The sequence below is a fragment of the Macadamia integrifolia genome, chromosome 14, assembly GCF_013358625.1.
Source record: "Macadamia integrifolia cultivar HAES 741 chromosome 14, SCU_Mint_v3, whole genome shotgun sequence".
NCBI classification, from domain to species: domain Eukaryota; kingdom Viridiplantae; phylum Streptophyta; class Magnoliopsida; order Proteales; family Proteaceae; genus Macadamia; species Macadamia integrifolia.
The window spans coordinates 26,233,201-26,245,150 of NC_056570.1; the positions used below are offsets into that span (position 1 = coordinate 26,233,201).

The window sequence follows — 11,950 nt, forward strand, 5'->3', positions numbered from 1 at the left end:
GTATGACATGATGAGATGATGAGGTGGTAGCTCGGCCTGATGAGGACTGAAGTGGCAGCTCGGCCTGATGAGGAGTCGAGGTGGCAGTACAGCATTAGTTCGAACACTCCTTGGCCGTGCTGTGGTCAAAGACATTTACCCTCGTCAAGTGGTATCTACTTTGGGCTTGAGCAAGGGTGGTATCAACTTTAGGCTTCAACAAGGTTGTATCTATTCTTTGTCAAATTTTTCATCTAATTGATAATTGATTTGCCCATTTAATATAATTTATTTAATTATAAAATTATGATAAAATAATATTTTATGGGGCAACAGATCGCTACCTAGTCAGTCACGTGGCCTCTGCACCAACACGAGGGCTAATGAGAGTGCATGTTGGAACATCAACATTGATGAATTCACGATTTCATGGGCACAGGGCAGTAATTTCGTAGGGTGCGTGGGAACTAAATGAACAGGTAGCATTCTTTTTTCCTATTTTATAATATTGAAAAACCCTTATCGGTTCACAATATATTGCATATAATTAAATAAAAAATTAAATGAAACAAAAATATTTATGAGGATGAAACTTCAACATCAACCTTAGTGGTTTGTCGTTTCAGTCCTTCAACATCAACCCTAGTCGAGTTTTTCGCCTTCTCCAATTTTCCTCCCTTAAACTCAGATAGCTCATGATGTAAATAGACAGTGAAAAATCCATATTTGATTCATATTTATATCCATTTAGGGGAATCTCTATTTAAAAAATTGATTTCTAAAAAATATTTGAATCTGTTCGAAAACTAATCAGATGTGAATGTGGATAGTGTTAAATCATATCCATATTCGATCCATTTATATTTCTAGTGCTAAAGTTAGATATTGATGAAACATGTCAAAGAGCCTAACCTGACAAGCTTTAAAAAATAAAAATAAATTTGTGTATCAAAGGGATCACTTATTCTTGAATAAGGCCTACTAATCATCTTAAGTATCTCTACAATTTTTTTCTCAAGAGGCTTGAACTATATATCACTTGTATACCTAATGAAATGGACACAAAATAACAAAAAGTTGAATTTCCCTTGAATAAAATAATACCACTTACAATAATTGTCATAGATGAATGTGCTAGGAAAGCTTGGAAAAACATGGGTTTTTGTATCATAGTTTAAAAAATTGGATAAGGATAAGTGAAATAGCCCGGATTGAATCAGTATTGACTGATTGAGAATGATCACGCATTTTTTACTGATCTGAAACTGATCAGCTGGTACAACCCAAGGGTAAAAAGGTAATAAAAACTAATTTTAAAAATAAAATAAAAAATAAAACAGGGATAAATCATTTAATCCAAAATAATCCGAATCGATATTGTTCAAGACCAATCCTGAGATTACGAACCTTGATTACCATTGATATATCATATTTGTCTTTTCTTTTTTATTTTTCCCAACTTGTACTCCTGACTGACGTGGTATATTTAGGTCAGCATTGTGATGGAGCAAATGTTTTTGGCTGCTTTCATGGTTGTGGGTTGCTAAAGGAGAATGTTGATCACTTTATCAGCTCTAATAGGGAAGACAACGAACAAGCTATTATTAGAGGTTCTTCAATGTAAGTATTGTCTTTTTTTTTTTTTTTTTTTTTTTTTTTGGGGGGGGGTGGGGGAGAGTGGGTTAATTACTATTGTCTAGAATTTGAGGAATGGAGATGTGCATTTTCGTCCGTCTATGCCTATAATAGATAGAAATTGAAAATGTTGGATCTAAGCTATTCGTATAAAATTCAGATGAAATTATTTTGGTTCTATAGTAATTTTTTTTTTTTTCTTCAGTGAGATAAAAGTAATGTATTCTTATGTTAGATAGGCTGTCAATTTTTTTTTATGAGATGAACCATGTATGGATGCAATTACAGGTAAATTATTTTTTTAGTTTTGCTTTAGTGATGTAATACTTTTTCCATCACCAAATACAAAATGTTTTCTGATGGAATTCCATCACGAGAAAAAATTCTATTCCTAAATTTCATGATTAAATATATCTTTTTTGACGATGGATATATTCGTCATTATACTATATTTGGCAATGAAACTTCAGATCTGTATTATAAATATATTCCTCAACAATAGGGCTTTTCCATTCCATATTTTGGCAACACTACTTTACCCGGAAAATGACCATCGAAATAATTTATCTATTGAGAAATGACTTTTTTGGAATCTTAAAAATGTTTCTATCGAAAAATAAAAAATAAAAGAAAGAACACTACCCGTTGGCGTAGGTATATGCCTAGACACATGGTTGCAGAAAAACTATGTGTCGCTCACTTTAAAATTGCTTCCGCCAATCTTCCTATTGGTCGTGCATGCGGATGTGTACTTGTGTTAGCTGGTAGCGTTTCGTTACCCAATAAAAAAAAAAATAAAAAAAAAATAAAAAAAAAAAAAAGGTCCTATTTAATATTGCTGACTGTGCATTGTCTTTTGTTGCAAACTGCATTTGATTATTTGTGTGAGTTGAGAAAAAGGGAAAGGAAAAACAGAGCACCTAAAGCCAAAATTGTGAGCATTAGAAAGGAGAAAGATACAATAGGACCCGCTTATTAACAAAGACACAGGAACTTGGCTTTTTGCCAACCTCACTGCTTTTCTTCCTTTATCCTTCTTCGAGTCTTCGTGAGCAATGATAATATTTAATTCCTGTTCAGACTTTTGCTAAAGAAGGGAAGAAATCAGTATTGGAGGAAACAAACCCTACTTTTATATCAAACAAATTAAAACATAACAAGCAGTCTGCAGTCTGCAGTCTGCTTAAGCGTTGCCAACTTCCGAACACCAAATTTAATCTTAGCCGTTGATCTATATTTAGTTAAATCTCAGCAATCCATTGCTTTTAAGGTATTAACCGGATATTCACTGTCACGGTGAAGGCTCACAAGCAGTCTGCATCTCCTCCCTCTCTCGCTCTCACCCCCAACCCAGCGTTCACCTCAACTCTCCCGTCCGCCGTAAATCTGCGGCGACCCCCACCTCACCATATCCTCCCTCCCTCCTGTTCCCTCTCTCTCTCTCTCTCTCTCTCTCTCTCTCTCTCTGGCTATTTCCTGATGCAAATCTTACCCTCTTATACTCCTGAAATTGCCGGATTCCGTCGCTTCCTTCGCCGGATAACTCTGGATTGTACTGGTACAGATTCTCTACTTGTAGTTCCTTTGCCTTTCGAGTTTCGATTTGCAGAGACGCGTGTGAACTTTGTATATGAAATAAACCCTAGAGAGAGAGAGAGTAGAGAGAGAAAGTGAAATGGGTAAGGGGGTTGCTGGCTATGAGGGCCTACAACGGGCTGTGCTAAAGCTCGGCCAGAGGGGCTGCGGAAGGCTCGGATGCCATGGCGGAGTCAGCCGTAAGGCCGTCAGATCTAAAGATCGAGAACCCATTTTGTGAACTGAGATTGAGATCCCCATTGGCGCCGGAGACGAAGAATCCATCCTCTGAACTAGGTTTAGTTTCATAAGCAAAGGGCTCCCCAACTCCTCCCCCTTGCTCCCACCTCCGCCCTCCCTGCAATTCCCCAGTCCATCCCAATCTGAAACCCTCCGCAAACAACGAAGAAGAGCCAGAAAAAAAAAAATTTAATGGGGAGGCTGGTGTTGCCACCCGACAAATCGAGCATATATGCGACGAGGTTGCAGAAGGTGGGGTCGTCATCCCTGTCTCACAAGCAATTGGCTTCAGAGGAGGGAGGAGGGAGGAGGGGAGAGAGATCACGTTCGCAGCCGGTAGCAAGTATGGACATCAACGGTTGAGATTAGAGAAAAATAAATCAACGATTAAAATTAAATGTGGTCTTTTAAAGTTCGTTGCGCTTAAGCGCTGCTACCTTTTAGCCCATCTCTATTATCGTGGCACTTCAGTTTCTTACCGTCTTAAGATTATAGTACAGTGGGAGAAGGTTCGCTGAGCGGAAAGGGTTCTCTGAGCAATGATAGGAGAACCACTGGCCAATCAGGTGCAATAAAATAGTATCATATATTAAAGGCAATGAAGTCATTTAATGTGAAAAGAAAAGAAAAGAAAAACATAGAAATACTATCTTAACCTAGCTACCCCGGTAATTTAGAACGGACATGATGATGAGAGGGTAACTGAGTCATATAAGATTCTATTCTTTCATTGTACATATTACTCTTTATAACTTGTTTTATGGTTATTTTAGGCTAACCTTTAACTCTTTTAGCTCCTTCAATTTAAAATAAATATTTACTCCTTTGAACTGGAGCATCCGAAGGCAAGCCTCCATTGCACATGTCTTTGCCAAACTTTAAACAAATTTCATCATGAATAGAAGCAATGCCCTGATTTACTCAAATTTGTTCTTTCTTTATTTTCTCTTTCCTAGTGTTACCATTCATCCACCTTAGTATCCTCATTTCATCCACATGAAGAGTGGAAAAGAAATGTTTTTAAATTACCATATGATAGTTGGCTGTGTGTTCTTCTCAGATAGTATGGACGAGGGCCAGGGTTAAAAACCCAAAATTGGCATGGGATCCAGGTGAAGAATCGGTCAAAATCGGTTCCAATAGGTCTGAACCCTAATTACTCCATGAGAATTAACTGAGCTAGAATAGTTAGCTAATCCATCCAATCCGATCCTGATTTTTAAAAGAGAGAGTTCCTCTCCTTTGTAGGTAACCACCCCCGCCCCATCTTGCACCATCTCTGTGTTGTGGGACCACACCCCAAAGGTGTCTCCACACCCATGGATGGTGAAAGATGGGTGCGGTGGTTACTAACTTGCAGGGGATCGAGGGTATCCAGACTCATGGGTGTGATATATAAATGTAATTAGAGATAGAGAGCAAGGGTGGGAAGCATAAATGTAATTTTGCCATAAGAAAAAGAAGCTGAAATAGCAGTGTGGCTTGCATCCAAACATAGTGAGAGGCAAAATAATCGGATTTGACTCCTCTCCAACGACTGCTCTCTCCAACCACCCTTCAACCAAACTCATGTATGCTTCCTAACACCTAGGAGCAGTTAACCTTAGTGCCTATGTGGTTGAATGGTGATTAGAGTATCAATTATTGGAGAAGATTCGAATCCAAAATAACCACTCCACCCCTCATGAAATGTTAAAATCACATCCCTACTTATGCTTTCATTAATGTTTCCATTCGTCCTACAATAGTGTAGGATCACACTGCCTTTTAGAGAGTCCACTCCCACTTGCCATCTTCTGCCAAAACATCAGGAAAAGTAGGAGCAGTTAAAGGTAAACAGTAAACACATGACTTCACCACTCCCTACACTTAGTTGCTTCACATGCCCTTCGTGGCTCTCTCTCTCTCTCTCTCTCTCTCTCTCTCTCTCTCTCAACACACAACGATTAAATATATTTTTTAAGGCAAAATGGTCGCAGTACGTGCAGAAAAATAGAAATACAGAATGTTCGGAGCTCGGTGAATGTTCACGTAAGTGATATGATTGACACGTGTTAAATATGTTAATCCTGCTAACAGAGTTGTAAACAGTTACAACTATGTGTAATATTATTAATATTTAAATAAATAAATAAATAATAAAAATCCCAATATAAGCGGACTCCTCCTTTCATTCCGCTTAAAAATTTCAATCCTCTCTTCATCTCTCTCTCCATGCTTCTTCTTCAAGGTAGTTCCTTCTTTCTTCTTCTTTTTTCACCGCTCTTCAGTCTAGTTGAAGTTTTGCTTACCAATTTCAGTGAAGATTTGCATCCATAGTAAATTATCATAGGTTAATAATATCTACCCAATAAGTAATAATAAAATCCTAGATATTCAATAGCTTTATTTACTTTATAAATTTAAATTTGTCTTTTGCCATACATGCAAACTTTACTGTCCAAATCCCTTCCCTGATGATTAATATGTAAACATGGTATTTGGATATATGTGGCCAAGTCTCTCATATGCTCAGTGCTTGAAAATAGTTATGTTGATTTTTTTCTTATCTCATCTTATTTTGATAGAGAGAGAGAGATGATGATGATGGCGGTTATAGAAAGAAAGAACAACGTTAAGAAAAAGCAAGGAGAGAAAGAGAGAGAGAGAGAGAGAGAGAGAGAGAGAATTGAGATTTCCTAACAAAATCGAAGGATGAGTCCGTTTATATTGGATTTTTATTTTTTATTTATTTATTTATATAAAAAAATATTAGACAAGTTAAGTAACCACGTCCGTCATCTTTCCACCCTAAAAACTATGAATCAGTTATAATATAAAAAACTAATAGATGGTTTAGATTAATCTAAAATTAAATGGACAGTTAATATTAAAAGAAAGTGAAAATAAGATTGCAATACGTACGTCCTGCTACCACTCACCCATTTTTTAAAACGAAATATGAGGTGCTTCACTTGGAATAACTTCAAAAAAAAAAAAAAAAAAAGCATATATAATGTGAAGACATGCTTTAGTTATAAACTAATGATCCATTGTTCTTACCAAGGTCACCTCTTATTAAAAGATACCTAATTTTTTACTCTGAAAATTTTATAGATAAAAATATATCTTAGCTATAATTGATGGGAAGTTCTTGATATAATTTGTATTTAATGTAGAGAATCTTCCACGATTTGAACAAATCTCTTTTTGAAGAATTGAACGAAATTGAGAAGATTATTACTCCCACGATGAACTATAAAAAGGATAATTCTATTATGATGATATAAAAGACGATTTGAGTTTCGACTCAAGAGCGATCTCGAATCGGGAATAGACTCGGTTACCGTGATTATCTCCATGTTCTTCAACAACGATCCGTTCTCAACGAGTTGGTTCAAGACTGTTGACTCAGTTACTAAAGTCTTGCTTTCGCTTTTACTTCTGTGTTGAATCGCAGCTCTCACGATCTCCATCAACACTACGTTCGACAGGCGGTGCACACCCCGAGTTCCACCCACGATCGCAGCTGGGTTCAATGGTTTTGACTCGTTCAGATTGCGAGATTGAGTTCCGCCCGAGTTCTTCCGGCCATGTCCATGGTGTGAACTCTCCGTCTTCGACCATAAATAGACTGACTCAGCTCTCCAACTCTTGACTCGGGTGAGTGAGTCTCCGAGCACCACCACTTTCTTGATGTCCACCAACATAAAGTGCTTGAAATAGCGCCGGACTCGCCCAAGAAGCATCGGATAAGTAGCCCACCTTCTTAGGCTCATTGGGACGTGATCTAAGAACCCGGATAGCGAGTTCTCCGGGTCAAGCTCCGCGGCCTCAAAACCCACCACCGAACCATAACTCAACTCGGTAAACTCATCTTCTCTGCCACCACCCTCTGCGTTGCTCCAATTTCCGTGAATTCGTCTTCCCCATAGTGGCTGCCGCTCCTCTCTGTTACCTGAACCTGATTTCACGAATTGGGTCAAGTCGAAACCAATTCCCTTGTTAGCCGAATTGTTGTTTTCTCTGTGAAGGCGAAGGAATTTCAAGAACGAATCGTTCTCTTCCTGAATTACAGAAGTGGAATTTGAAGGAATTGCAGATGGGAAAATGAAAACGACATCTGATCTAGCAGTGAGACCCGATCGATGTAGAGACCTGAGGAACAAACGGAGCTCATCGTCGGTTGTGTCATCCACTAAATGCCCTCCAAGAAGGTGATTCATAGCTCTTGTTCCTCTCCTAAACAGAGTACCCATCCCCTGCAAAGCAGAATCTGAAATCGTTCTTGAATCATCGTTTCTCTCCCAAATATTGGAAATCCATTTAAAATAAAAAGAAGACGAAGAAGATCTCTTGGGCTCGGGGAGCCATCTTCGTGGTACTGTGGGATTGGTGGAGGTGGGTTCGAAAGTGCAGAGTGTGAAGAAAAACAGAGTGAAGAAGATGATAAGAGCACAAATGGAGATAGTAGATTGGGATCTTTTGATGAGAAGATTGCTTCCACTGCATCTGCTACTTGTTGATTTGATTGGAGACGAAGAGGAAGAGGAAGAGGATGAGCAAGAAAGCCTTCTCCTCTTGTCGATGTATTTGTGGTCATCGTCGTTGTCTTCTTCAGGGAAGAACACTAAGAGGAATCCCAAACCCCAGCCCTCGCCGCCGCTCTTCACCCTTGCGAAGGTACCCATCCTTCTCTCCCTCTCTCCAAGGGAAAAAAGTTCGGATAATATAGAAAGAGCGTGAAGGGTAGAGTAGCTTTGACTGCTTCGGAGTACACTGCAATGGAGGGTATCCATCTAACGGTTTTCGTGAGCCCTGTCTTCATTACTACGATCAAACCTAGATATGCTATTTTAATGGTGAATGGGAAAGGAAGGCCAACTTGGTTCCATGCTACCATCTTTCACAAAAATCTGACACGTGTGAAGTCTAGAGTGCCACACTCTGACCCACTAGGCCACTAGTTGCTAGTTAATTTATTAGCCTAAAAGCTTGAAAGGGTTTTCCATTTCATTTACCTTCTTTACCTTCTTTAATTTATTGGATGATCTTTTACCAAAAGAAAAAGAAGAATTATTAGATGATCTGTACTCACCGAAATATTACCACGTTCTTAAAATTATGTTATGTTTTATTTAATTTTTGAGCAAATGTTTTCTATCATATCGGCTTACATAACCTTAAGCTGCGGCCTTTACAACGATTAAGATTTGGACATTCAAAGTGCTTGATTGTAGTCCAATGGACATCTCAGAGAGATCGATTGACAGTAATAATTAATCATGATCGATTATTTATAATCATAGTTAGTAAGTTTAGGAACGATAATAATATGGGAACGGATACATGTAACAATTAAATGGGGTCATGCAATAATAATACCTTTTAGAAATTCAATGCAATAAAATACGAACGGCAATGATATAGTACGTGTTTGATATGCTTTCTCCGTAATAATTCAAAAGCAAAAATACAGGTTTATTACGAGTTTATTTTGGTGTTAAAAATGAAATAAAACTGACTGTTTATAACTAAATTCTAATATTTCATGTTTTTATGAACACCTAAATCCAATCTAGCTTTTTAATTGGGGATCATTTATCATTTTTTTATCTAATACTAATTAATTTTAACCATGTCTATCATAGCAAATGTTGTTAGGTTGTCCATTAGTCACTTTCTATCATAACAAATAATAGTATATATTTGTCAAGGAAAAAAAATAATAATAGCATATGGGTAATCATTTAACAAATTAAAATATCATCATTGATAATAATCATAATATCCTATCAAACAAGAAGATCCACAACAACCCTTATTGATGCGAATCCGGATTCTAAAACCAGAATTAGATCGCGTATAAATCCATTCAGATATTCAATAATTCAATCGTAATAACTAACAGCAGATACATAATTAAAGTAAGATTTTAAATTAGGTGGTAAAATTGTAATTAAGTAGACTTAATAGGTTGATGGATAGGAACAAGAGGGTGGACATAAAAGGTATTTGATTAACAGATTTAGGATAAGCTTGTAATGAAATTATATAAAAGGTATAAGGTAATAAAAGAGAGAAGAAAGGGAAATATGGAAAGAGGGATTGGATTTAATAAAATAAGAAAAGAAGAAGCATATCATCTATCTTTTTCTTAAAATAAAAAAACCTACAAAAAGGGAGAAGTATCGTTTTGACTTATGTGGTTGATTTTTTTTTTTTTTTCCAAACTAAATGTATTAATAAGTATAAAACGCGCGTTTTATTCACGTATAATTGAGCACCTATAGAATACACTTATAATGTGGATTTTTTAGATTTATACGTCAAGTTACGACTTTTTTATTGAAACATTCGAATTCTGAAAAAATATGCGTATTATACGTGAATTTACTAATTATGTTTGTAACTGGATTAACCTATTTATAGATAGATCTATCGTTTATGGCTTGTTTGCAACATATTTTAACCCAATTAGCCCATTTAAAAACCAACTATAGTCTAATTAACTTTACATCGATTATGGATCGACAAAGGTGTCAAAGCCTTGCCAATGAGGCCCGATTAACAAATTATAGTAATGGTGCAAGGCTTTAAATTTGATTCATGTTTGCTGACACCAATAGCTAATCCTGGTCGATAGTTAACCCGTTTATAGTCCGATTAATCTATTTATATATTGATCAACTTGTTTATGGCTAACTTGTTTATAGCCCTATTAGTGCATTTAAAAGCCTGGTCAGCCCAATTAATTTGACATAGATTAAGAAATAATAACTGACCGACCGAATATGAACATGTCTAGACCTAGCCTATAAGGTGCAAGCCACACAATTAATTAAATGATGGAGTAGCAAATCAAGGCCTTAAATTTATGAAGATTAATTACGCATGATCTAAACCGACTGATTGGCACCCTTACTTCTCCCCATGGTAGATCGGATTATGCTAAAATTTTGTAAATAGGTAAACCCAAGGTTACATGATCATATGTCAAATTTCAGTGTCAATGGAGTTTTCCATGTGATATGAAAAAATCAAAAGTGATTAGAATGTGATTATAGTTATGTATATGTGAACATAGATCATAATATATACTAATACATGTATAGTAGACAATTGAATTAAGGTCTAAAATTTGACATGTGGTGTACATAGACCATCTTTTAGGTATCCCATGGTCAGATTTTCTATTTAATCCTTAAGTCCTTATACATGGCAGCATTAGGTATTCAGACCAAAGACAACCTAACTTGGTCTGGGAAATCCCTAAAATTCAGGACTGAGATTGAATCAATGATTTGTTTAGATTAGGGAATCTATTAGAACAATTTTTAGGGAAAAAAAAAATTATCATTCTGACGTTCCATAAGCCCAAACACACGTAGGAGTTAAAAGACCAAGCTACCCCCTCCCGCATCGTGTACTAAAGATGCTCCACGTGCGAAGACGGCCAGAGTTCCTTTTGACACATAAAATTTGATGAGATAGTAGTTTATAATTTCTGGTTCAATTTTTCACATTCCAAAAACCATCCAACCCTATCCCAAAAACAAGAATTCTGAAAAGAACCAAAAACCATACAAGAGGGGAGTGAATAACATAAAGAGGGAGGGTTCACATAACTTAATACAGAGAAAGAAGTGACGAGGTATATGAGAAATGGCCTATGCGGTGGGGCAGCGATATAGGGACTGGGGCAGAGTTCCTTTGGCATAAAATTTGTAGATATATTAGTTTATAATTTGTAAATCAATTTTTCACATTCCTACAACCATCCAACCCTATCCCAAAAACAAGAATTCTTAAAAGAACAAAAAACCATACAAGCTGAGCACACAGCAAGAGGGAGTAAATAACATAAAGAGGGTTGGTTCCCATAATACTAAGAAAGAAGTGACAAGTATCATTGAGTGTCATGAATTTCATGTGTTTCTTGAATTTCTGAGTTTCATGAGATTCCTCCTCAACACGGCAGGAGGTGAACCACTTCATGATGAGAAGGGGACTTTGATCAACTTAAGGGTGTCAATCGGTTTGGTATTCGATATTCGGAACGGTATAGAAGCTCGGTCGTAGATACCAAAATCGCATCTTACCGGAAATAATTCAACTTGTCAATATCGATACCGTACAGAATCAGTATGGTTTTGGTACGGTATTTGTTCGGTACAAAAATGATTTCAGTATTCGGATGAAAACGGTTTTGATACTCAGTACACATGAAATTCCTTTTTTTTTTTTTTTGCTAAAGGATTCACTGCCATCTTCAGAAACACATTCATCTCATACAAGAAGGGTGGAAAATGAGGTCTCAGCTATGGAGGTCCATGGCTTGATGATAGGGTTTTGAGATGAGGATGGAGGACGTGATTTCAATAATGGGAAATATGGAATCTGAATTAGGATTTCTCACAACTAGAGTTGAAGAAATGAGAAAAAAATAGGGATAAAGAATATCCAAGAGAGAGAGATAGAAATCAATTGTGGAGAAGAGGGAGATGATCATGGAGTCGCTGCTTGGTGCTACCTGGGTTCA

General features: G+C 36.9%; 1 protein-coding gene across 1 annotated transcript; it reads right to left on the reverse strand.

Moving 5' to 3' along the window:
* Positions 1-6,548: 6,548 nt before the first annotated feature.
* Positions 6,549-8,126, reverse strand: LOC122061433. Its single transcript, XM_042624687.1, has one exon. It carries the CDS (start codon positions 8,097-8,099, stop codon positions 6,579-6,581), a length of 1,521 nt encoding a protein of 506 aa, XP_042480621.1. The 5' UTR covers positions 8,100-8,126; the 3' UTR covers positions 6,549-6,578.
* Positions 8,127-11,950: the final 3,824 nt, after the last annotated feature.

Bases quoted from the DNA above. Each gene is read 5' to 3' on its own strand.
- LOC122061433 (XM_042624687.1), bottom strand. From the start codon at position 8,099: ATGGGTACCTTCGCAAGGGTGAAGAGCGGCGGCGAGGGCTGGGGTTTG.